The 24,184-nt window shown below is 61.9% G+C and overlaps 2 protein-coding genes across 2 annotated transcripts; both read right to left on the bottom strand.

The window, feature by feature from the left end:
• Nucleotides 1-8,486: 8,486 nt before the first annotated feature.
• FOXD2 (forkhead box D2) lies at nt 8,487-10,103 on the bottom strand. Its single transcript, XM_040565819.1, is given in 3 exon segments — nt 8,487-9,008; nt 9,010-9,047; nt 9,050-10,103. Coding segments are annotated over 3 exon segments (1,380 nt in total). The 5' UTR covers nt 9,900-10,103; the 3' UTR covers nt 8,487-8,516.
• Nucleotides 10,104-22,557: 12,454 nt separating this feature from the next.
• FOXE3 (forkhead box E3) lies at nt 22,558-24,135 on the bottom strand. The gene has a single exon (XM_040565763.1). It carries the CDS (start codon nt 24,133-24,135, stop codon nt 22,990-22,992), a length of 1,146 nt encoding a protein of 381 aa, XP_040421697.1. The 3' UTR covers nt 22,558-22,989.
• Between the last annotated feature and the right edge of the window lie 49 nt (nt 24,136-24,184).

The following is a 24,184-nucleotide window of genomic DNA, read 5'->3' as shown; positions in this document are numbered from 1 at the left end:
GCACCGCTCTCCCCCCGGCTCCTTGGGGGCTGCAGCCAGCTCCGGAGCTGCCTCCCTGGGCCAGAAATGGGCCAGAAATACCCTCACGACCACCCGCCCCCCGAGCTGGAGGGCCGTCAGGAAGGTCCCTCTGAAGTGATCCTCTTGGCACAGGCTTACTGAAAGACATACACGGAGCGGGAGCGTGCCCGGGGGGAGGTGTGAGCCCTGTGTGGCAGGGGAAAAATGAAAATAAAATCGAATTAAGGAGGTGAAAGAGAGAGAGAGGTGGGAAACGAATTCATCCGCCTTGTGAAAACGTGTCGGGCTTCTTCGGAGCAACTGCAGAAGGGAGGCCTTTCCACCAGGGTGGATAAATTTACTCGTGTCCCACATGACTGAGGGAGGGGGACCTGGGGGGGGGGGGGTAGAGAAAGGTCATGGGACTGGGATTTGGGTTGTAAGTCACAGAGGAGACGTGGATTTCTGTGCCGGGATCCGCGTTAGGTGACCCGGGTTTTGCGAGAGAAACAATTAAACCAAAAAAAAAAAAAAAAAAAAAAAAAAAAAGGGAGGCAGGGGGAGCGGGAAAGGGCATTTGAAAATAACCCCAGGAAAATCTCGGGGGCTCAGCCGTCGGAAGGTGCTTTGGGAGCCGCAGCTCCGGGAGACCCTAGCCCAGGGAAGGGGCTGGGGCCCCCCCACGCCAGCCAGGGCCGGCCGCGGGTGCTCGGCGCTGCCCACGGCCCCCCCGGCCCGACCGAGCCGCACTGCCCCCGCCGCTTCTCGCCCCCGTCCTCCTGTCCCCTTGTCCCTTTGTCCCCTTGTCCCCGCCGGGTGGCCCAGGCAGCGCGGGGAGCGTGAGCTCCGCGGGGCAGGACCCCGGCATTGTTGGCCCCATCCCCAGGTGGGGAATTTTTCCCTTCTCCACCAATTTTGTTTAAATTTAAAGCGGCGGTGGCGGCACCCCGTCCCCCCCCCCCGTCCCCGGCACGCCTGGGGTCTGTCCCGCAGCGGCTGAGCAGCGCCCGTGGGTGTCCCTAACGCGGCTTCTCGGGGACACCGAGCGCGGAGCTGGCACCGCATTCCCTACGCCCGGGGATTTGTCCCCCGTTGCCTCTGCCCAAGGGCTGATGGGGGGCACCGGGTGGGCGAAATGCGAAATCCACCCCCGGTGCCGCTCCGGGCAGGGCGCAGCGCTGCTCCCTGGCAGCCCCGCGGGGCAGGATCCGGCCGCCGGGGACCACGGGGGAGGCTGAGCCCGGAGCGCGGCGGCCGCCCCGGTTCCCCGAGCTGAAAACGAGATCGAAAGAGATCGATCGCTTCCTCCGGTCCCCATCGAACAGGCACCGGCTCCTCGGAAAGGAGGCGAGGGGCCGGGTACAGCCACCCCGGGGGGACCTTTTCTCTCCCCAGGTAATCTCGTCCGGGGGAAAGAAAAAAAAAAAAAAAAAGAAAAAAGAAAATCCCACGGATTTTGCAGAGAGTCCAGCTGGAAATAAGCACGGTCCTGTGCCCAGCACAAGACTGACTGCTGATGAGTGATTTTGGTGGGGAAATGCGGGGATCACTCAGGTGAAATGGAGTTTTCGAGGAGTCCCTGCTCGCCTTCTTCTGCGGGAAAAATAAAATGAAAATAAAAAATGAAAGAAAAAGAAGGGCAAAAAAAGTGGAATTTCTGGGAATTTTGCGGGAATGAAAGGAATCGCCGCTGTTGGCTTAACACGTTTAAAATCCCCGGCACTAACGAATGAGGAATGTAATTTCACTTAAATGGCGAGTTAAAGCGGGGAAATCGAAATCTAATCGAAACGGACAGCGGCTGCCCCAAAAAGCGCTCCCCTGCCACCCTCCGCCTCGGAGCCCGAACCTCGATATCCAGCACCGACCGGGGACGGGGAGAAAAAGCAGCAAACGAGTAATTAGAAATATGGTGATGCGCCGACACGGAGCCTCCCCTGTAGGAACAGGGACGCCCAAACTCATTACACCGCTTTCGGCTCCCACCCGACCCCTCGACGGGGAGAGCGCAGGTTTGCATTCGGTTTTTCAGGACCCGCTTTGGCACCCGGAGAGGAGAGGACCATTTATTTATTAATCACCCCGCGTACCCGCACGGAGTTGGGCAGCGAGGTGTCCGCCGGGTCGTGGCTGGAAAAGGCCGTCGGGGCCGCGCTCCGGGCTGCCCGGGGCCGCCCGCCCGGCGGAGCCGAGCCGAGCCGGGCCGGGTCGGGCCGGGAGAACCCGATGCGGGGCAGCGGGAGGGCGCACCCCCGGCTCTGCCCCGCGGGACCGTCCATCCGAGGAGAGCATTAGGATGTGAACGATGAGGAAGGGTTGGAAACGGGCGATCAGACCCTGCCGGGAGTGGGGTTTTTGCCCCGTCCCGGATCGCAGTGTCACCTGTTGCCGCCAAGGGCTTGGGGAACCGGGGTGCGCCTTATTTAATAGCAAAACGCGGTCTGGTGGGAGAGGAGCCGCTGTGGGTCTGGTGCTGCCCGCAGCCCCCAGCGGCCCCCCATGGGCGCTCTCCCGGCCCGGGGACGCTGCCTCTTGCCCCCTCCTGCTCCCCCCCGTCTGTACAAGGAGCCGCGGGCCGGTAAAAGGGCAAGGACGGAGCCCACGGGGAGGCTGCACCCGCACGGGAAAGCCCCGCAAAGGCGGCGCGGGGGGCAGCGCGGGTGGGAGGGAGAGCCGCGGGTGGGCTGGGGCGCGGGCGGCGGAGGTGAGGGCTGGGGACCCGAACACAGCTTCGGAGGTCGCTTTTTGGGGGGAAGCAGGAGGCACCTGGGACTTCTCCAGGGCTGTTTCCACTGCGTGTGGCCTGATGGCAAAAGCTGCTTGGGCTGAGGTCGGTTGGGCACATACGCCCCGGGGGGTCCGGCAGCCCGGGCCAGGGTGCTGGGCTCTGGGCAGGAGCTGGGCCACAATCCTGCAGGGCAGGGGAACCGCGGGGCCCGGGGGGTCCTCGCCGCTCTCTCCCCGGGGAAGAGGAGAGACCCCCCCGGTGCGGCCGGGTGGGCGATCCCCGGGGTCCGACGGGAGGGGGACAGAGCTGGAAAAACCCTGAGGAGAGCGGCAAAGCAGCTCCCAGTGACGCCGAGATGAAGCGGGTGAGACTGGAGAGACAGAGAAAGAGGCAGATAAAAGTAAAGAGGGAAAGACAGAGGAAAGAAAAATAGAAAGAGGTAAGGAGGAAAAGAGGGAGAAAAGGTGATAAACAGGAAAACAGAGAGGGAAGAAGAGAGAGAAGCAAGAGAGGAGAGAGAAAGTGAGAGATGGAGAAAGGGAAAAAAGAAACAGAGCAGCAGAGCAAAAGAGAAGACAAAGTGAGAGAGAAGGAAAGAGAGAAGGAAAGAGAAAGAGAGAAAGAAAGAGAAATAAAGGAGAGAGAGAAAAAAAGGAAAGAGAAAGAGAGAGAGAAAGAGAGAGAGAGAGAGAAAGAGAGAAAGAGAGAGAGAGAGAGAGAGAAAGAGAAAGAAAGAAAGAAAGAAAGAAAGAAAGAAAGAAAGAAAGAAAGAAAGAAAGAAAGAAGGAAAGAAAGGGAGAGAGAAAAAAATAGAAAGAAAAAAAAAAACCTAGAGAACAGGAAAGTGGAAAGAGGAGGAAGAAAGAGAAGAGCGGTGCCCCCCGGTGCGGGCTCTCCCGGCCGCGGCCGCCCCACGCAGCGGCCCCGGCAGCGTCCCCTGGGCCGAGGGGCAGCCGGAGGGGCGAGCGCGGGGCCCTTCCCCACCGCAGGCATCTCCGGGCGCGTTCCGAAAGCCCGGACTTCATTTCCAGGGCAATTTTGCTGCGGCCGAGTCGGCTGCGACAGCTTCTCCCTCCCTCCCTCCCCGTGCTGGAAACCGGGATTTTCTTAAAAACCTCGTTTCTCTACTTTCTGAGCCGGGAAAGGAAAGAAACGAAAGGGAGACGGGGAGGGGAAGAAGATGCTGGTGGCAGCTATTTTCCACAGTTAGGAGAGGGGAAAGCGTTTTCAGGTCGGACACCGGGGCACGGGGACACTGGGCGTTATTATTAAATCTTAAATCCACCGTGAAAACGAGAGCTTCTCCGCAGTGACAGCGAAACGGCCAGGCCGGCAACGGAGAAAGCACCGAGCCAGGGGATGAGATGCTCTTGAGACTTAAAGGTAGTTTCCATAACCCAGGTTCATTTACTTTCATTCGGGGCTGCGAGGAACTCGAAAGAGGAAACCAAAAAAGCTACCGGGGAAAGGAATAAGATCTTGACCTTCCCTAACTCTCCCCATCGGCAGTGATGGAGAGCAGAAGGTGCCAGGGGAGGAGGCAGGGGGCGAGGACCGGGCCGGGGTCCCGGCACCCCGCAGCCCGCACCCGGCGGCTCGGAGCCGCCCCGCTCGGCTCAACACGGGCTTGGCTGAGCGAAAAGAGAAAAAGAAATTGTCCCCCGTCCCGGCGGGGATATTCCGGGACTGGATGGTTGCGTTTTTTTTTTCTTTCTGCCCAGATAATCAGAGGAGAAGCCCCTGATTTTTCCGCCCAGCCGTGCCCGCTGCTCCGTCTGCGCACGCACGGGAAGCTGCGGCGGACTGGACACGCACAGAGCTCCGCGGTTTCGTTACAAGCCCTTCGTCGGACGCACAGAAAGGAGAGGGGGCACATTAAAAATACATAAACAAATTCCTCGGATGTACGAGCAAGGCCGGCGAGAAAAGGGGGTGGGAGCCGCGTCCCCCCCAAGCCCTGCTCGGGAACAGCGAGAAGGGGAGAAGGGAAAAACCCAAACCGGAGGCGAAGGATCGGGCCCTGCGGCCGGTGCGGGGGTCGCCGGCGGCCCGGCTTTGCTCGGGTTTTTCACGGGCAAATATCCACCGAAAGCAACAGCGAGAACCGGAGGGATTCGCCTGCATCCTCCGGAGGGAAGGGAAGGGAAATGCCAGGTCGCCTTTTTGGCCAGGGACCCCCAAAGCAGCGACTGCAAGAGCTAATTATTTTCCTTTCAGTGCTCGGTTATTGCTGGTGTCCTCCACGCCTCCCCCAGTAAACAAATAAAACCCTCCTTTAGGCAGCGAGGCGTGAAAAATGATCCTCGCTGAACGCTTAAAAATAATGTCCCGTGAAGATCGGGGCTGCGGAGCCAGCCAGCCCCGTAATTAGGAGCCATTATCCGGCCTGCCTCGCCGAGGCAATAGTTCCCCTGCACAACCTTAGCCGAGCCCGGCGAAGAGTTCCCGGCCCCCCAGGAGCCGTCCCGGGCCCTTTCCTGCCGCCCCCTGCTCCGGGGGGAGCGGTTTTGGGGGAATTCCCACCGATCCCCCCCCCTCCCCGGCTCCCCACTCATCGCAGATATTTGCAGGCGGCGGCGTTTTGTCAGGGAGGGGGGCACGCGACGAGCTCGGGTGCTTTTAGGGGAATTTGGGGGGGGGGGGGTGAAAAATAAACTGAAATCAAAACACCGCCTCAAGGTAGAGCCGCTTGGGGATGTTCCCCACCGCCAGCAAACAGCGGCGCCGGCGCTTGCAGATCCCCCGCAGGCCCGGCAGAGCCGAGCCGAGCCGAGCCCGGGGGGGGTCCTCCCGGGGGTCTCCCGGTTCGGGGGGAGACGCCCCTGGACCTCCCCCCCCCCCCAAGCTCAGCGCCCACCCCGGCCGGCGACCGCGGCTCCCAAGTTCGCGAATGGCTCCGCGGCGGCGGCACCCGGGGAAGGTGCCCCGGCCCCAAAACCACCGAGCCCCCTCCCCGTCCGTGCGGGGCAGGGGGGGATCTCCGGGGAAACAGCGGTTCCCTGCCGAGAGACCCCCCCCCGCTCCTCCAAAAGCCGAGACCACCGGCTTGGAGGACCCCTGCGAGCCCTGCTTGGGCGAGCCGCGGAGTTTCGTGCCCGCGGGCGCCGGCTGCGATTTCTTAGCCCATTCCTCGCATCCCCCGGCTCATCTTCCTCCCGCACACGCTCAGCGAACAAATCAGCCCCCTTCCCAAAAAAAAAAAAAAAAAAACGAAGGGGGAAAACAAAAAAATCGCTACTTTATGTTAAAATGTGCCGCCCCCCCTCCAGCCGCACTGCAGCCACCCAGCCTCAGCGCACGTCGCTTTCTTCCCTCGGCTCCCGTCTCCTCAGAGCAGGCTCGGTTATTGAAGGAGGCTGAACAAAGATAGCCGAGAGCAGCTATCAGCGCATTTTAACTTCATCAAAGACTTCGGGGGAGAGGGAGAGGAGGGGTCTGGCACCTTCCAGTAATGAGCTTGTCAGGAACACCCCTGCCAGAGCAATTGAACAATTTGCGCACAGCAAAAGAAAAGGAGCCGGGAGGGAGGGAGGAAGGGGAAATGCTACAAAAGCCCCTTCAATTTCCAACCATGTGCTTGGCAATCTGGAAAATAGATTCATTGGCCTCCTCTTTTCTCCCATGTCGAGTCTCGTAGCCCCTTTTGTAGGAGCTGGACATGAAAGGGAGACAACCAAGTGCCGGACACGAAGATCGCTTTTCAAAAGCAAATGTGTGTGAAGCGGAGATGTGAGACCGCTCGCTGCGGGGAGGCGGCACGCTCGGGAACAACATCAACAAACCGCGCGGAGCTTCGGGGTGGCACAGGCAGGGGCAGGAAGGGGGGGGGGAAAAGGCGGGGGAGAGAGAGAGAGAGAAAAGCAACGCCGCCCCCCCCCCCCCCCAACCGGCGCACACCGCCCGGCTCCTGCCTGCGCCCGGCGGGCCCCGCGCCGAGCCCCGCACCGAGCCCCGCACCGGCTCCGTGCCCCCGCTGCCCGCCTCGGACGGCTCCGCTTTGCTCTGCCTCCTCCTCCTCCAGCTCGCTCGCTGCTGGGGCTGAAAGGCCTCGCATTCGTTAGCTCGGGGTCCCTGCCAACAGCCAAACCGAACAGCGTTTGGTCCCTGCAAATAAATAAATAAAAATAAAAGTAAAAAAAGGAGGGGGGGGGGGGCGCTTAAAGATGTTTATTTACTCCGTGAAGTCGTTGCAAAATTTAGGCGGAGATCAGGTTGCATTCGGTCATTCAAATGCTGCAGGCCCGAGGGGGACGTGTGTGCACGGCGGGGGGGGGGGGGAACCCTCCAACTTCTTTTCTCCTGGGTCAGCTTTTCCAAAGGAACTAAAGGGACGCGGAGCGGGGAGAGAAGGGCCAGCACCCACCTCCCTCCCGGCCCCCACCGCCTCCCCCGGCGAAGGCATGGAAAGGAGCAGGGCTTTAGCGAGCAGCGGCGCGATGGAGGGGGGGGGGGGGGGGCAAAAACCGACCAAAGAAACAAAAACCGAATCCAAAATCTTGCGGGGGGGGGCCCTTCCCTCGCCGCCCGTGGAGAGGGCCCCAAAGCGGGACCCCCCCTCCCCTCCGGCAGCCGGAGCAGCGAAACTCGCTGAATTTCGCCAAAGCCGGGGAGCCCCTCGCTTCCCCGAGGCCCGAGCGGGGCTCTCGGCTCTCAGCGTGACAAAGGACGTCGCAAAGAACCATTGGGATTTTTTTTTTCTTTTTTCTTTTCTTTTTTTTTTTTTTTTTAACCAGGTCACAAACATTTATTAATTTACACCACCGGCGGACAAAATTCTGTTGCCTTTTCCACATCAAATTATTCACAGATTCTCTCAATAAAATAAGATATGACGGATGCACAACCAGTGAAGAGTAAACTGGACTCCGCTCATTAGCTCCCGAATAACCTATATACAAATAATTACCGATACACCAAAAACCCACGCGTGGAGGGGGTGGGAAAAAGGGGATAAAAAAAAAAAAACAGTACGGGAATTCTCCTAACTTCCTGATGGATCAGATTTTTTAAACGTGCATTTGAATGTCTCATTGAAAAAAAAAAAAAAAAACCAAACCACGCAGTCCTGAGTTTCACCGACTTTTCTTTTCCTTAAAAATAAAGAAACCCTAAACAGTGCCTTTTAAAACCAAAGCTTCAAAGAAACTGCAAAATAAGATGGAGCCGTTCAAACATTTTCCTTGAGAGAAGGGGCGAGAGGGACACCCCCGGCAAAGCCGCCCGGGAGAGGGGCTGGGGGCACCGAAAGCGGGCACGTCCCGAAGTCCCCCCGCGGGCTGCATCTGGGGACCTGGCGGAAAAGCCCCGCAGCTCTCGAAGAAAATATTTCGGACCCTAAAACCGTTCCTTTCTCACCCCCCAGGCCCCTTTTTCCCCTCCCTCCCCCCCGCAAGACGTTGCTCGCCCAGGTCCCAGCTTATGGTACGGCCGCTTTCGGAATACGCTTTGGCGCTTGCGGGACGAAATATTGTTATTTTCCCCCTCCCGATTTTTCTTTTCCATTTTTCTTTCTCTTTTTTTTTTTTTTTCTCCGAGGAAAGAGACACGAACTGATCCGGATGCCACAGAGCCTGGAAATAAAGTTTTTTTTTTTAAAAAAAAAAAAAAAAAGAGGAAATATTTCCTACCTTAAAACACAACAGGAGGAGGTTGGGGGAAAGGGGGAGAGCGGGGCAGAGGGAAGGGGAGAAGATCGGAGAGGAGAGCCGGGAAGGGGCCGTTTGCTTTGCGCCTCTCCCCCCCCCCCCCCCCCCCTCCTCCCCTTCCCCTCTCCTGGCCGGAGCCCGCTTTAAAAATGACAGCTGCTCAGGTTTGTGATTTTACTGGAGAAGTTCTGCGCGGGCTGCAGGAGCGGCTCGTGTGCCAGGCCGACCTGGGGCTGCGCCGGGGCCAAGGCGGGGCTGAGCATGGCCAGGACCGGCGCCGGGGGGCCCGCCTGGCCGGCGGGGTAGGGCGCGGCGGGCGCGGCGCTGGGGTTGGTGCTGGGCGGCGGGGGCACGGCCCCCCCGATGATGTTGTCTATGGAAAAAGAGGGCCGGGAGGGGTTGCCGCCGCCGCCGCCGCCGCCGCCGGCGGGCGAGGGGTCCGGCTTGAGGGTCTGCAGCAGGGCGGCGGGCAGGGCGGTGGGGCTGAGCTGGGGGTGGTAGAAGGGTTTCCTGCAGTTCAGCTCGCCGCCCAGGAACGGGGGCAGCCCCGAGGCGGCGGAGAAGACGGAGGCGGCGGGAGGCGGCGGAGCCGGTAACGGGCAGTGCGGAGCCGGGAAGGGGAAAGCCCCCGGGGCGCCGCCGCCGGCGGGGTGGTGGTGGTGGGGCGGGGGGTAGCCCTGCAGCTGCAGGCCGTAGTTGTAGCCGTAGTGTCCGTAGGCGAAACCGGGCAGGAAAGCGGCGGGGTCGGCGGCCCCGGCCCGCAGCAGCAGCTCGGGGTGCGGCGGGTGCAGCTGCTGCTGCCGCTTGAAGCGCTTCCTCCGCCGCAGGAAGCTGCCGTTGTCGAACATGTCGGCGGACTCGGGGTCCAGCGTCCAGTAGTTGCCCTTGCCCGGGTTGCCGGGCTCGCGGGGGATCTTGACGAAGCAGTCGTTGAGCGAGAGGTTGTGGCGGATGCTGTTCTGCCAGGCGGGGAACTTCTCCCGGTAGTAGGGGAAGCGGCCGCTGATGAACTCGCAGATCTCGCTCAGCGTCAGCCGCTTCTTGGGGCTCTGCAGGATGGCCATGGTGATGAGGGCGATGTACGAGTAGGGCGGCTTCACCAGCGGGTTCTTCCCCCCGCCGCCGCCTCCTCCGCCGCCTCCCCCGCCGCCTCCCCCTCCGCCGCCGCCGCCGGCCGTCGCCTTGTCCCCGGGCCCGGTGCCGCGGGCGCACGCCGGTTCCGAGCCGCCGGCGGGGGACAGCCGCTCCGGGGACCCCCCCGCGCGCCCCTTGGCGGCCCCGCTCCGCGGCAGGGCGAGCCCCAGCGGATCGCCCTCGTCCTCCTCCTCCTCGTCCTCCTCGTCGTCTTCCTCGTCGTCGTCCTCCTCGTCCTCCTCGTCCTCGCTGTACTTGCCCCCGTCCTGGGGCGGGCCCACCACGTCGATGTCCGCGTCCTCCACCTCGGAGAGCGGCTCTTCCTCCGGGGAGCGCTCGGACATGATCCCGCAGCCGCCGCCGCCTCCTCCGCTGCTGCTGCCCAAAGTCATTGTTGGGAGGCCGGGGAGGGAGGCCGGGCTCCCCCCCCCACCTAGCGGCGGTTCCCGGGATGGGCCCGGGGCCGTGCCGGAGGGGCTGAGGCCGCCGCCGGGACGCCGAGCCCCGCTTCGCCGCCGCTCCGAGCCCCGCTCGGCCGCGCCGCTGCTGCTGGCGGGGCCCCGGCACGGCTCCGGGGTGGTGGCTGCCGAGGGAGGGGCGGCCGGGGGGGGGAGGACGGGACGCGGGGCAGGGGGAGGAGGGACGGGCCGGGACGCCCGGGGGCCGGGCAGGGAGCTGGAGAGCGGCGGTAATAAATAACAGCGATAATGATGATAAAAGGAGAGAGGGAGAGACGGGGGAAAGGGGGGGGGTGGGGAAAATAATCCGTGCGTGTGTAAAGTGGGGGGGGGGGGGGGGGGGGGCGGCGGGTCTTTGGGACGGGTGGGGGGGGGAGGGAGGGAGGGGAGGGGGGCGGGGGAAAAGGGAGGGGGGAGGGCAGAAGTTGGGAAGGAGGCTCCCCCCCTCCCCACCCCTCCCGAGCCGGGACCCGGTGGAAACGCTCCCACTCTGCGCCTCCTGCGAGCGGCTCCCCAGGCCTTTATAGGGCCGCCCCGGCATCACGTGGAGCCCCCAGCCCCGGGGGGGGCCGCGAGGGGCTCCCGGCCCGGCCCCCCCCCCCCCGCCCCGGCGGGGATGCTTTCGAGGAAAGGCGCTGCCCGCTCCCCCGGGACCCCGGTCACGGCTGGCCGGGATAGGGGCTGTGGGACGTAGAGCCCCCCCCGCCCCGCACCTCCAGCCGTGCCGGAGGCTCGCAGGGTCCTTTAGGGCCGCCTCCCTCCCTCGGCCCCCCGACGGCTGCCCGGCCCCGGGGCTGGGGGCTGCGCCGGCGGGACCCTCCGGGGGGACCCCGAATGAATCCGGGGGTCCCCGCTCTCCTTCTCCTCGGTCTGACGTCAGAGACACGTCAGAGACACGTCACCGGGCACCCAGCATGCCGCCTCCCCCGGGGGGGTCCCGCGGGCTGCCCCCCGCCGCAGGGCTGCCGGGGCCCGGCAGGTGCGAGGAGCAGCCCCCGGCGACCTCTCGCCCCGGGCGGTAGCCACGGGTGCCCGCAGGGTGCTGGGACAGTGCCCGAGCCCCGCATCCCCTCCCGACGGGGCTCCCCGGCCCGGTGCCGCTGTCCCCCCCCAGGCACCCCGGGGGAGGGCAATCCCCCCCATCCTCCTCCTCCTCCTCCTCCTCCTCCTCCCCGGCCTCCAAAAGCCTCTCCGCTGCCTCCCTGCCTCCGCTCGCCCCGAGCTGCAGCATCCCCCCGATGACAAGGCCCCGGGGGACACGGCCGCTGTCACCCACCCCTCGGCCCGGGGGGGGGGGGCCGTGCCAGCCTCCTGTCCCCGTCTCGCACGGGTTTTTGCTCGGAGAGGCTCTGCGAGCACGGAGCCTCGCTGCTTTTTCGGGGGTCTCCCTCCCCCGGATTTGGGGGATGCGCGGGGAGCGACGGAGGGGACGGGGATGCCAAAAAGCCCTTCAGGTGCCACACGGCTGTCACACGGGAGGAGGCCGGGTGCGCGCTCCGTTCTGCTCCTTCCTCCTGCCAGCAGCAACTGGCAGCTCCGTTCAGCCCTCGCAGCCGGGGGGCTGGTGGATAGCAGGGGGTCTGTGCGGCTCCCCCCCCCCCCCCCCCCCCCCCCGCCCCAAGGCCGCGCTCAGCACTGTGAGAATCTGCGGTGATGGATTGCCAGGCGCTGCTGTTAACAGGTGCGAGCATTTGGTGATAAAATCTCCAGCACTAATACCGGGGAGCCGGGCCAAACAGCTGCGCGGCCCCGCTTCCAAAGGCCGGTCACAATTACTCAAAGCCTAACGACTCGGTGCGCCGGGGAACCCCCGCGAGCGGGCACCCGCACCCCTCCCGCACCCCTCCCGCTCCGGAGCCGCGGGCCCGGCCGCATCCTCCTCCCTCGCTGCGATCGGGGAGGGATTTCCCCGAACGGACGGAGAAAGCGGTGGAGAAGCGGGCGAAGCGGGCTGGGGGAGCCTTGCCGAGTCCTTCCACCTTTATACCCTTCTCCTGCCGACGACCTGCACACGCAGCCCCCTCTCCTCCCCTCCCCTCTCCACGCGTGTGTCCAAGCGGCTCCGTTCGTTCTCCCTCGGCCAGCACGGGGAAGCGCCCCGGCTCCTCTCCATCTCCCCTGCCGTCGCTGCTCAGCCTCCCCGTTAGGCAGCCCGGCGGCGAGGCGCTGGGAAGAACAAATGGAAGAGGGGAGGGAAAAGAGCCGAGCCCGTTTCCATTTTTATTAAGTAAAATAATAGTTGTGACTCCCCTACATAAACGAAAGTGTCATAAAAAATTCCGAAGCAGCTGCCAGAGATTTCGACCACACACACGAACGGGCGATTGAATTTCCCCTCGGTGCCTGTCGGCGCAGAAAGGAACCGCCGGGAGCTGCGCCTTGTGCCTCTGCGAGGGGAGCGCCGGGGACAGCAAAGGGACCAGAGGCTGGGGACAGCAAAGGGACCGGCGGCAGGGGACAGCGGGCACCGGGGACAGCGGCACCGCCACCCCCCGCGACCCCCCGTGCCCCTCAGGGTGGCTGCCACCAAAGCGCCCCGCCCCGAGGCTGGCCCCGCCGGGAAAGCGGGGCTCGACGCGAAACAAACGGGGGGGGGGCTGTGCCGGGCCCCCCCGCACCCTGCCCCGTCCCCATCCCCTCCCGGGAGGGCAGCGCCGGGGGCAGCCCCCGGGAAATGGGGGCTCGGGGGGAGCCGGGCGCCCCCGGGCGCCTCCGCATCCGCCCTCGGCACCCGGAGCCCGAAAGTCCTCATGGGGTCGGGGGGGGGAGGGGGGGGGGGCATTAAAGGGCGGATTCTGGGGGGATGCCACCGGTGCCTCGCCCCGCTCCCCCCGGCCCGCCCCCCTCCGGCTGGGCGCATCCCGAGCCGCCGCCGCTCGGGGAGCAGCGCGTCCCCAGCAGCCGCTCCTGAGCCTATTTCGGCGTTTTGACAGGGGAGACGTCGCCCCAGCTGGGGGGGGGGGGGGGGGCAAAGGGAAGCGACAGCGGCAGAGCCCCCGTGCCCCCATCCGCCAGCGGCTTCTGCTCGCCGGGTCGCCTCTAGCTTCGGCTTTGTCCCGCGACATCGGCTGCAGGAACGAACCGAAACGAGAAGGAGCACCTAAAAGCCAACCGCCCGGAAACGATTTGGGAAAGGGAAACCCTGGAGCGAAGCCGGCCCAGCCGCCCGGGTCCCACGGGCGGCCACACGCTGCCGGCCGCGCCGCCGCCCCCACAGACGGCCGCGGGGGCCGGGGCCAGCTTTAAGCCCGGCTCCGTCCGCGGGGCGCGGACCGCCGTGGGCTCCCGAAACGGCCCCGCGACCGATCGACCCGAAAAGGCCGGCTTTGTCATCCCCCCCATCCCCCGCTCCCAGCCACGCGGGGGTTTTTTTCCTTAGCGTTTGTCCTTTAGGCGGATTTTTAATGAATTTTATTTTTTTATTTTTTTTCCTGCGCTCCTCTCCGGGACGTTTCGTTACGGGCAGGCTCCCTCCCACCTCCCCGCCGCCCTAACCCGGCTCTGCGACACATTGCGCGGGGAGCTGCGCTGCCAAAGGGGCCTGGCGGGGCGGAGGGTCTCCAGAAAGTCTCAATAGCGGAAACAATAAAATAAAATAAAATAAAATAAAAAAGACCGGGGGGGGGGGGGCATCAGCCGAACAGCATTTTAATTTTAACCTTTAAACGGGCTTTCACTGCCTGTCCCACCTGTCTGTCGGAGGTATTCCTATACCCTCCACCTCCCTCGGCCAGGGGGCTCCGGGCCGGCCGCAGCCTCCCCAAGGGCTCCCCGTGCCCCCCCCGGGGGCTCCACGCCGCCCCCGAGCCCGGAGCCCCCCGCGGGCCGCTTCCCCCCCCCCCGACGAGGCACTGATTTTTTTTTCCCACGGGGACAACCTCGGCCCCTGCCTGCCCACCTGCTTTTTGCCCGAGGCTGGAGGGCAGGGCAGGGAGAAAGACGCCGCTGTCCCGGCCGGAGCAGCCCCCGGAGCTGGGGTTTATCAGGAGCAGAGCCCCCGACCCCGCGCCCTGCCCCCAGATCCTGGCAGAGGACCGGCTGGGTTTGCAGGGCAGACCCGTTGTTGTTCCCTCTGCCGGGCAGCATCTCAAGTCGTTTATGCTGATGAGAACCGCATCCACAAGTCCCCCAAGGCTCCGTGATGGATTTTCTGTATTACCTCGTTATCAAGCTCGGCTGACCTCTAACTCCTCTGAGAACACGAACAAGACGGACCTGCTGCTGCCTGGGCTGCCCCAGGGGGCTCTTTTTCCACTTATGCGATTTCCTTTGATATTATTTCTCTCCTTTCCATATCCAAGGCTCAGACCTTCAGTGCTCCCTGCAGTTCAGCCTCCTTTTTTTCCAGCCCCTTATTGCCAGCTCCCAGTTTGCAGAGCTCGCCAGGAGCTCCTGGCGCAGGAAGGTGGCTGGGAACGGTGGTGCCAGGTAGTGCAAGATGCACAGAACTCCCAGTTTGGAGACCACCGATGTCAAGTACCTACAGCTGCCCCTGCAGTGCTCAGACGTCAGGTATCTCCGTTTCACTGACTCGCATTTTCAAGCCCAGAAGTCCCAAAATCCACACCAAAAAAAGGCCTGGATTTCACGTGAAGGCTTCCCCAGGTGCCCCCATGTGCAGGGCTGAGCGTCCTCATCACACACGCACACAAACACACACATATATTTGGGTACTGGGATCTGAGTTTAGGACCTCAGCTTTGGACTTGCAGTTCAACGACGCTGCCTGCTGCTCCGTATTCGTTACCGATCCCATCCCACAAGGACCTGAAGCCCACCAGGCAAGCCCGCATGCAGCTTAACCGATTAACTCTGGCTTGGCGTAAGCTTTTTTTTTCAGGCTGTTCTTCAGCAATGCGACATGAAAAGGGACGGATACACACACACTTCCACGACTCAGAGGAAGGCAGTGATTTCAAGCCGTAAAGCACCAGGTGCGCTTTCGAGACTCACCAAATCCAGCTCTCCTGGTTGCCATAAAAAACACATTAGCCAAAGGCTGATGCATGTGGAAGGCAATTATGCTCTGGCACACGGCAACATGTACAGAACAGCCTGGTAACAGTGCCTACCACACGAGGGAAACTATCCCTGTGAAAACAAGCCTGCTAAATCACTTCATTCTTCCCTGAATCCCCTGAAAATAAAAGGGAGGATTTCTGGGGGGAGGGAGTCACGTTTCCCAAACGTAGGTGCACCGTGCGAGACCTGATGTAAACGACTGGGGTCACGCAGACGTAGTAAGCTGCGAGGAGGTCTCCGACTCCAGGTTTCCACGCCAGCACCTGACCATGCCAGAAGTGCTCAGGTAGCCCCTGCTGCTGAGTCCTCTGCAGTCAGCAGCCCCAGTGCCCACCTCACCCACCGGGTCCACAAAAGCCCACTTGTGCCTTGAACACCAGCTGAGGACCCTCAACATGGGGACAGGAGCAGGCAGGGGGAAGGTCTTCAAAGGAGAAAATTACCGAGAAGGTGGAAAATTACTGAAACGTGGCTTGACTGGGAGAAAAAATGCTTGACTCCTTTTTTTATTATTTTTTTTCCTGCGTGGATTAAATGGCCGAGGATTGCATTCTTTGTGGCCGGAAGTATCCAGCACTTTCCAGAAGGGGATGAGGTCGGGGTGAATCTTGTAAAAGATTAGTCCTGCACACGCATGCTGATATCTACAGATGCGCCCGCAAAGAGGCTTGTAGATACATTTTGCCTCTTGACTTCAAATAAAAGTGTGCTTCTGTCGGCTGGCAGCTGTGATGTTCCGCCTGCACAGGAGTAATGCCCAGGGTCCCTCTCCTCTGCTCCCACCTCGGGAAGGAGCTGAATGAACAGCTGGAAAAAGTCTGTGGCCTGAAGGCTGATGAGGGAGGGGAAGTATCTCACTGTCCCACCCGATGCCACGCAGAGAAGCAGAGGCAGAGCCCAACACCCTAACCCCTGGCCCCTCGTCCAGCAGGGGACAACCAGGTGGAAAAGAGGCCGTGCAGGCGGTGGGCGTTTCATCTGGGCCAAATGCCACCAAGCAAAAATACCAAGCTGGGAAGCACCAAAACAGCCCCAGCTGAAGGTCTGCAGTGGGGTGGATCCCAGCCTGGCTCCAGCACTTCCACACCTTTAGCTCTGCCAACCAAAGCTAAACCTTGCTTTGCTGTGGGACTTCGTGGCGGCGCCGGTGTGGCCGCAAGGGGCAGTTCTCCAGTCCTATAAAACAGGTGCGCAGCAGGTAAAAGGGACGCGCCAGATAAGAGGGACATGCAAGAAACCCATCCCTGGCATTCCGGGCTGTGAGCTTCTCCTGCACTTTTCTTTAAACCACCAGAAGCAATTGCTGCCCTGAGCTGCACAGAGGGTGCGAGAGGGGAAGCCTGCCAACGCACAGATTAAAAGTAATCCCGCCGCTCCGGGGGCGTCGAAGCTTCACACGAGGAAGCTGCACTGCTCGGGTGGAAGACGCAGCAGCAGGGAGTGCGGGAGGAAGGGCAGGGCTGCTGTTTCCCATCTGGGTTTGCAGCTCCTGGAAAGACCCGACCTGTGCGGGACGGACGCGCGGCATCGCCCAGCCAGCCGCATCCCGCTGACGCTTATTTCGAAGTTCCTTTTCTGTTTTATTTTTTATTGCCGTTCTCCAGGTTTGTGCCTAGACGCTGAGGTCTAACCGCACGAGGAGGGCGGCGGGTGCCGGGGCACACTGCCTGCTCCCTGCTGCTGGGGGACGCGGGCAGGCTGAGCGCCGCGCCCGTGCCTTTTACTCCCCAGCCGGCTGCCGGGGCTCCCTCCCCTCCCAGCGCAGAGATAAGCGTGCCACCTAGAGGAAAGCCCCTTCGCCGCCGGCACCGGCAGCCGAAAACCATCCAACAAAGAATAATTAACCCCTGGCATGGGAGCAAATCCTCCTCCCGCGCCCTGCAGCAGCTCCGGGCGGCTGCACAGGCACGCCGCGGAGGGATGGCGACGCACCCAGGTGCCCCGGCGAGCGCCGCGGGGCCAGCCCCCGGCTTCCCATACCCCGAGCTCTCCGCCATCCCTGCCTCTGAGAAACAGGCCGCACGTACCACAGGGCGAGGGGACTGCATATATCATATAATGCCCTCCAGTGGCAGCTAGCGGCAGTCCCAAGCCCGCGGGTGGCAGTGCCCGAGCTGCAGGAGAAGGGGGACGGTGGCGGTGTCACCTCCCGGCCCAGCAGCTCCCACCCCATGGGGCCCGGGCACTGCTGGGGATGGAGCTCTGACCCCACGCAGGGCAGATCCACGTCTGCACATCGTTCCCAGGGAAAAAAGTCTCCCTTGTGCCTAGCTTGCCAGGCTGCCCACGGGCACCCTCACCGACCCATCAGGCACCCGCGGGGCTGGGAGATGCGACGCGGGAGCAGGCGGGGCAGCAGGTGCCACAGACCTGGTGTCCTCTACGATTTTTGCCCGCACCTCTCCTGCCCGACCCGCTCCTCACCACCTCGTGGCTGCTGTCCCGCTGCCGCTGTCCCCGCGGCCGGGCGCAGTGCTCGTGCGGGGCAAAGGGCTTCGCGGCACCGCGCGGGAAGCTCGCGCGCTTTGCGGGCCTCTTATTTCCTGCCATGGCCGAGAGGAGCCTAGTTGTAATAAAAATCTGGGCTCCGATCCTACAAACACTTATGCCTAAGCTTAACTCTAAGCACGTGAGCCGTCAAAGGGGACTATTCATGTGCTTAAAATTTAAGCATGTGCTTAAGCGTCTGCAGGCCTGGAGTCCGTCAGCGCGGGGATTTGTGCGCTAAGCCCATATTCCGGGTCATTATCCTTTTCATGTCTTCTCTGGCATTTCAGAAGATGCTTCAAAGGGGAATTTTCAGGTTCTTCAATAAACTTTGCCTTCCCAAGCAGCCTGGATTCTTGCCTATTCTATGGGGCGATTCTCCTCCGCTGCACCCCCTCCCCCTGTCAGCGATAATCCTGTGCTATTTCATGCTTGGCCAGACAATTAAGCCCTCTTGCTGCTTGGCTCTGTCTTTGTTATGTATAATTGTTCCAAATAATTAGCCACTATTGCACGCTACTCTGAAACTACTTTGTATTGCAATTATACTTAGAGGGCGAGCGTCAGCTGAGGGAGAACCCAAGCAGCAGACGGCCTGGAAAAGAAAGGGCTGGGGGGAGACGGGTGCGCGCCTAAAGCAGCACCGCAGGACAGCCGAGGGTCGGGAACAGATAAATGGTGCTTGGGGATGGTCCACAGCTGGTGGGGTCTGGCCAGGAGAGCGGAGGGTGGGCTGTGGGACCTCGTCCCGGGTGTCACCTGGCTGCCACCTCGTGGTGCTGGCTCTGGTGCAGCAGGTAACGCTGCGGTGACCGCTTTGGCCATCTCTGTGCGATGGGAATGCAAAGCTGCTCCGGGATGTGTTTGGGGTCTGGCAGCAAAACGGTCCCTAAATGTGTCTGTGGGTAGTTCTGGGGGGTGAAACGTGTGGTTCCCAAGGGGTCGGCAGCCTTCTGTTTGCTCACCACCAAGCTCGTCGCACAGTGGACCAGCGCCAGATGGGATGCTCAGAAGAGTTACACCTCCACGTGAAGCAACTTTTTTTAAATGAAAACGCTGTGGTGCAGCACGGTCACCCTATTATTACTCCATCTCTGGTATTTCAAGCAGGGAATGTCTGAGAAGGATATAACCAGGCACCTGGGTTGGTGTGAGCTGTGCTGGTCAGTTAATTCCTCTGCTGAAACCTGGGGCCCGCCCTGAGCAAGGGCACTCCAGCAGCCCCAGCGCACAGACTGTGAAATAAACGGCCCTGGATGCTGTCCCCAAAGCTTGTCGGTGTTACACCACCCGTGCTCGGGCTCTGACGCTTTGCTGCCCAACCTCAGCCTTCCTTGTCGGGTGCTGCAAGAGCCAGGCCGGCCACCCACACCCTCTGCATGGCTCATTTCAAACAGTCAGCCTGCGACAAGGTGCAGACAAGTGCTCCTTCATCCCTGCCCCCTCATCTTCGCTGGAGGGCCCGATTTACTGCTGTATTTCCGCTCCTATCCCTATTTTTCCTGCGGGGGGGCAGCCAGCCCATCCAGTTCTCTATCCCGTCCCCAGCAATGTCCCGCAGCGAATACTTAGGAGGAGGGTAAAGGAGAGCATATCCGGAGAAATCCTTTCTCAGCTTTGGTATTTGGTGCTTTGGGGGTTTCCCAACCCGCCGTGTTTAGCGGTGACCCTCCCCGAGCAAACCCCATCCCCTCCTGGTCCCGGCCGTGCCCCAAGCCCCTGTCCCGACAAGGACAGCCCCCAGAGGGCCACACGCGGAGCCCCCCCGTGTCCCCCTGCCCACTGTGGGGACGACGACGACGATCCGGGTGCCCCCTGAGCCCCCCCTGTCGCCGGCCGGGAGCGGCTTCCCCGGGCTTTCCACTGGAGGTCAGTGTTGGCCCGAGCACGGCGGCCGCCACCCCGGCCACCTCGCCCCTGCCACCGCGGGTGACAGGCCCCCCGTCCCCACAGCCCGTGCCGTGTCCCCTGTTCTGTTTCGGCACGAATCCCCCATCGGCCGGCGGAGCCCATCTCTGCCGGTCCCGCGGCACCCATCGCCCCGTCACCGGGCGGCCCTACCGGCTCCGTCCTGACATTTTGGTCCCTTTGGGACCCTTCGGGACCAAAGCTTTGGGACCCTTTTGTCCCTTTGGGACCCTTTTGTCCCTTCGGGACCAAAGCTGCTGGCCGTCTCCGAGTGGTGTGCGCACGGGACAGAGCATCGCGCGGAGTAAAACCTGCTTCTGACCTACGATTTCCAGCACTGGGACTGCCAGCGGACACCTGGCAGCACCCAGCCAAAACCCAACCCTACCGGAGGGACCAACCCGTCCTCCAGGAAAGGTGCTTCTAAAATTTCGGCTCACGTGTTTGTTTGCACCCGAGTGGAAAAACGCTATTTGTAGCTGGGGAATAGCGCCTGAAAAAAGCGCTCGGCATTGCTTGTTTTAACCTGCAGGGAGGCAGCAGGAATTTGGGGCACGCACGAGACGAGCAGAACGCCGCCGTATGCAGGCACCCCCGGCAGCCTGGCCAGACCTCCCCGGGCAGCCGCTGTTTCCCAGAGAAAAACTGCTTTAGCTGTCAAAGGGGCAGCAAACCTTGGTTACGTGGCTCCCAGCATCCAGGCTGAGCGGCCTGAATCCTGCCCAATTTTCCACGGCACCCTCCGAGAAGCCACCTGCGGCCCATCTGATCCCCAAGCACCACGCTCCTTCCACGACAGCGAAGAGCAAACAGAGTTTAGCCTCTGGCTTTCTGGAGTAAGATGGGGACGGTTCTGACCGCCACGACTTGATATCACCTGAACCGCCTGGCTGCTGCTAAATAAAGAGGGGGGGATTTCAAAGGAGACTTGGTTTCACAGCCAAAATCTGGGTGATAATTGCTCCTGTTTCATTCAAATCCCTCTTATTCAGTGAGCAGGGACACTGAAAAGACACTAAAACAGACAAAGGACGCAGGTATAAACTTTACAAAGCTTAAAACTACTCTGTCCCAGCAAGGCTTATGCTTTACATGACACTTTAATCCTACTCATTTGCTAGATTCACCCTAACTGTAAACAAAGCTTTGAAACGAAAGCTTAAAAGCCTGGTTGGGATACATTAAGTTAACCGAGAAGACACTCTTAAGGCATTAGTTTAATGACAATCCCAATACGAGTGCCAGAGGTTTGTGCATGCGGGGATTAATATCTGCAGGGAGAAGAAGAAAAGGGGTTTGTTCCCCGTGCTTTCAGCCTCTTTGGCAACACAGGGCCCGCGGCGAGGGCGGCTGCCTGCTGCCTGCTGCCTGCTGCCTGCTGCCTGCTGCCTGCTGCCCGCAGGCGCTCCGACAGCCTGAGCTCGAGCTAAAACCCAGCAGCATGGAAATCCCTTCCTGACACTCGCTGCTCACCCTGCAGGGCTCTGGGGGGGGACCGGGCCAGAGCAGGGGGCCAGATATCCTAGCACCAAGCCCAGGGAGCTTCAGCATCACCTGCCCGCCCCCGCCACCCAGCACCCATTGCCTTTAGCACCGGAGCCAGGCCGTGCCCCGCTGCAGCCCCCGCTGCGCGCCGCAAGCCCCCCAGCTCCCAGCCCGCCGAGGCTGGAGGGAAGCCGGCGGACCCAGCACCTCGGCGCGTGTCTGGCTCTGCCCCTCCTGCCAGACTTCAGAAGTGGTTTTGTCTGTAAAACACTGCAGGATCGGGCCCCGAGAGTGACTGTGAACCACAACGAGCGTCCTTCCTACCAGCTGTCCTCGCAAGCGTTATTTCAGCATCCCCACTGCCCACGCAGACAGACTGCGGCACGTACAGGACAGCACTTTGCAGGCTTTCCGTAGGTGAAAAATCTCTACCCATAGATATCTTTTATAGAAAGCAGAAGCATTGTTAGGGGATAAGTTTTCTCACGCAGCCCTTTCCGAGCAGGGCTATCAGTAAGGGAGAAGCAGGAAGCTGCTGCTGGGAGCAGCGTGGGAGCTGAAAAGGAGAAACCAGAGGGAGCAGGAGCAGACCAGAGCCGGGAGGTTTTTACAGACAGGTGAAGCCCCAGTTTTAAGGAGACCAAGAGAAGAAAAGCATCTTCTTCCCTCCCCTTCCACCCTGACCCCGCACTCGGTTTTTACAACACACATGGAAAAAACGAATGAAAAGGCACAAGCAAGAAGAGCTCCCACCTTGTGGGCAAAAGCCGACCCGTGGGGTTCCCACCCCGACGTCGCCCCGCACACAGCTTTTGGTCACAGACGTCAGCCGGGGGACGAGATGCTCGGGTCTGCACCGCCACCCCGGTGACACCCAGCTCCTCCTTAAGGACTGCGGGAACCGCTCTGCTACAGAGGACCCCGGAGTGACAGGGAGAAATCAGTTGCTTTTACCTGGAGGGTGTTTAGACAAGAAAAGCTGAATCCAGCGGCGGGGAATCCTGCCTCCTAGCCTGGCTGAGCGCTCTGGCTGGACGGTCCTATAAATAAAGAGCACCAGGCTGGGCAGTGAACAGATCGGGCTTTTAATCGACTTTGTGCCTAGGAAGGAAAACTACGATCTCCTAACCCGACGTGCTAAACCGGAGGTTTACCTGCAGGGGATTTCTGGGAGGGAAGACACGTTCCCTGCTGCACAGATGGAAACCGTCGGGTCCGGTAAGAACAGCGCGGGCAAACCTCACACCTCCCTCGTGATGAAGAGCTTATTGCATCCATCGCACAGCTCGGCCACGGGTAGTTCCCATTCACTTTTTTAAAAATCATAGTAAAATAGCTTTAAAAAGCATCACTAAAACCGTAGCATGAGGTGGTGTTGGACAGCAGCACAAGTCTGCCTTCCACCAGTCACAGGAGGAATGGATTTCCTCCAGGAAAGGCCTGGCTGGGGCCAGAGGAACAGCACTGGACATGTTGGAAGGAAAAGTTTTATTTTAAAAAAGTCCTTTCTAACAATAAAAGTGAATTTTAAAAATAGTAAAAAGAAGTAGTCAGGGTGAGTTTTTTCTTTTTTTTCTTTTTTTTTTTTTTTTCCTACGGGGGAAGGAAAGGGTAAGCATCTTAAATATTCATTTAAAATCCAGTGAGTTGCTTTAGTAGTGGGATTTTTTTTTTTTTTTTGGTAGCTCATTCCAGTTATGGAGGAGGCACCCAGGGAAGAGAGAAAAAGCCTCGTTTTGGGACATTTTCTGCTCCCTGGGTTCCTGCCTGTCCCACCACGCACCGAGCTCCTGGGCGAGCTCTGCCTCACCCCGGGGTGCTGCGGGGTGCCCTGCTCCACCCAGGCGCAGCCGGGTGAGAAACAGACACCCCCGGGCACGGAGAGCATCACTGCCAGGGGGGAACGCGGCAGTAAAATACATCCCCTTCTCTCCAGTTAAAAATCAGCTGGGAAAGAGAGGATTTTGCCCCCCTGCACCGTGCACGTGGCTTTGTGTCCATACGCAGCCGAAGACCAGGACCCCCCCACCCCACCCAGCCGATCCCACCACGGGGCAGCATCCGTGTGTCCGGCCGTGCCCACGGCCACCTCGGGGCACCCGTCCGTGCCCCCCCAGCCCCATCACATGTACCGCTCGAGGCCGGCGGGGAAATTGGGCTGCCTGACGTAGGCGTTGCTGGAGCCGAACTGGCCGAGGGGCGACGAGGCGGGGAGCCCCAGGAGCTGCTCGCCGTGCTCGGCGCAGGCTGTGGGGCGCACGGCGGGCAGGGCCAGCCTGCTGGGAGCCCCGTAGAGCTGCGGGCTGCCGGGCGAATAGCCGCCCTGCCCCACGGGCAGGTGGGGAGGCGAGGCGGCGTAGGGGTAAGGCAAGGCGTTGGGGCCGGGCCGGCCCAGCAAGCCGGGGCTGACGGGCTGAGGCTGGAAGCAGGGAGGCTCGGAGGCACCAGCGGAGCAGCTGGGGGCAAGCTCAGCCCCGGATAAACCCAACGAGGGGTGGCCCAGCTCGGCGGGCGGCGAGGGCTGCAGGGCCTGCTGCCCGCTGATGAGGCTGTCGATGCTGAACATCCTGGGGTGCTGAGCCTGCGGGGCCGCTCCGGCCCCGTAAGGATGGAAAACGGCGCCGGAGAGCTGGGGGCCGTAGCCGGGCGAGCAGAGGGCGTTGGGGTAGGGCGCAGCGGGCGCCACGGGGCGGGCGGCGGGCGGCGGGGTGAAGGCGCTGGAGTTCTGCATGTAGCCGGGGTAGGTGGTGATGTCGGTGCGCTTGAAGCGCTTCCTTCGCCGCAGGAAGCTGCCGTTGTCGAACATGTCCTCGGCCGCCGGGTCCAGTGTCCAGTAGTTGCCCTTGCCGGGGTGGCCGGGCTCGCGGGGGATCTTGACGAAGCAGTCGTTGAGGGTGAGGTTGTGGCGGATGCTGTTCTGCCACTTCTTGGGGTTCTCCCGGTAGAAGGGGAAGCGCTCGGTGATGAACTTGTAGATGCCCCCCAGGGTGAGCTTCCTCTCGGCGGCGTTGGCGATGGCCATGGCGATGAGGGCGATGTAGGAGTAGGGGGGCTTGCCCCGCTGCACCGGCCGCTTTCTCCGGCGACCCCCGGCTGCTGGCGGCGGCTCCTCGGGGGGCAGCGGCGGAGGAAGGGGAGCTGGGGGGCTGCCCCCGCCGCCCCTCGGCTCCGGCTTCACCGGGGGCGCCTGGCAGGAGGGGGGCGACCCCCGGGGGGGCCCGGGGGAGCCGGGGCTGGCGGCGGGGCCGGGGGCCGGCAGCGTGCACATGCCTCGCAGGCAGGGGAAGCCGGCCGCGGTCATATACGGCCGGAGGGAC

Source organism: Cygnus olor, chromosome 8 (assembly GCF_009769625.2).
Source record: "Cygnus olor isolate bCygOlo1 chromosome 8, bCygOlo1.pri.v2, whole genome shotgun sequence".
NCBI lineage: Eukaryota > Metazoa > Chordata > Aves > Anseriformes > Anatidae > Cygnus > Cygnus olor.
The sequence above is the reverse complement of the archived record's forward strand: the minus strand, read 5'-3'. Positions and strand labels throughout refer to the sequence as shown.

Bases quoted from the DNA above. Each gene is read 5' to 3' on its own strand.
- FOXE3 (XM_040565763.1), bottom strand. From the start codon at position 24,135: ATGTGCACGCTGCCGGCCCCCGGCCCCGCCGCCAGCCCCGGCTCCCCC.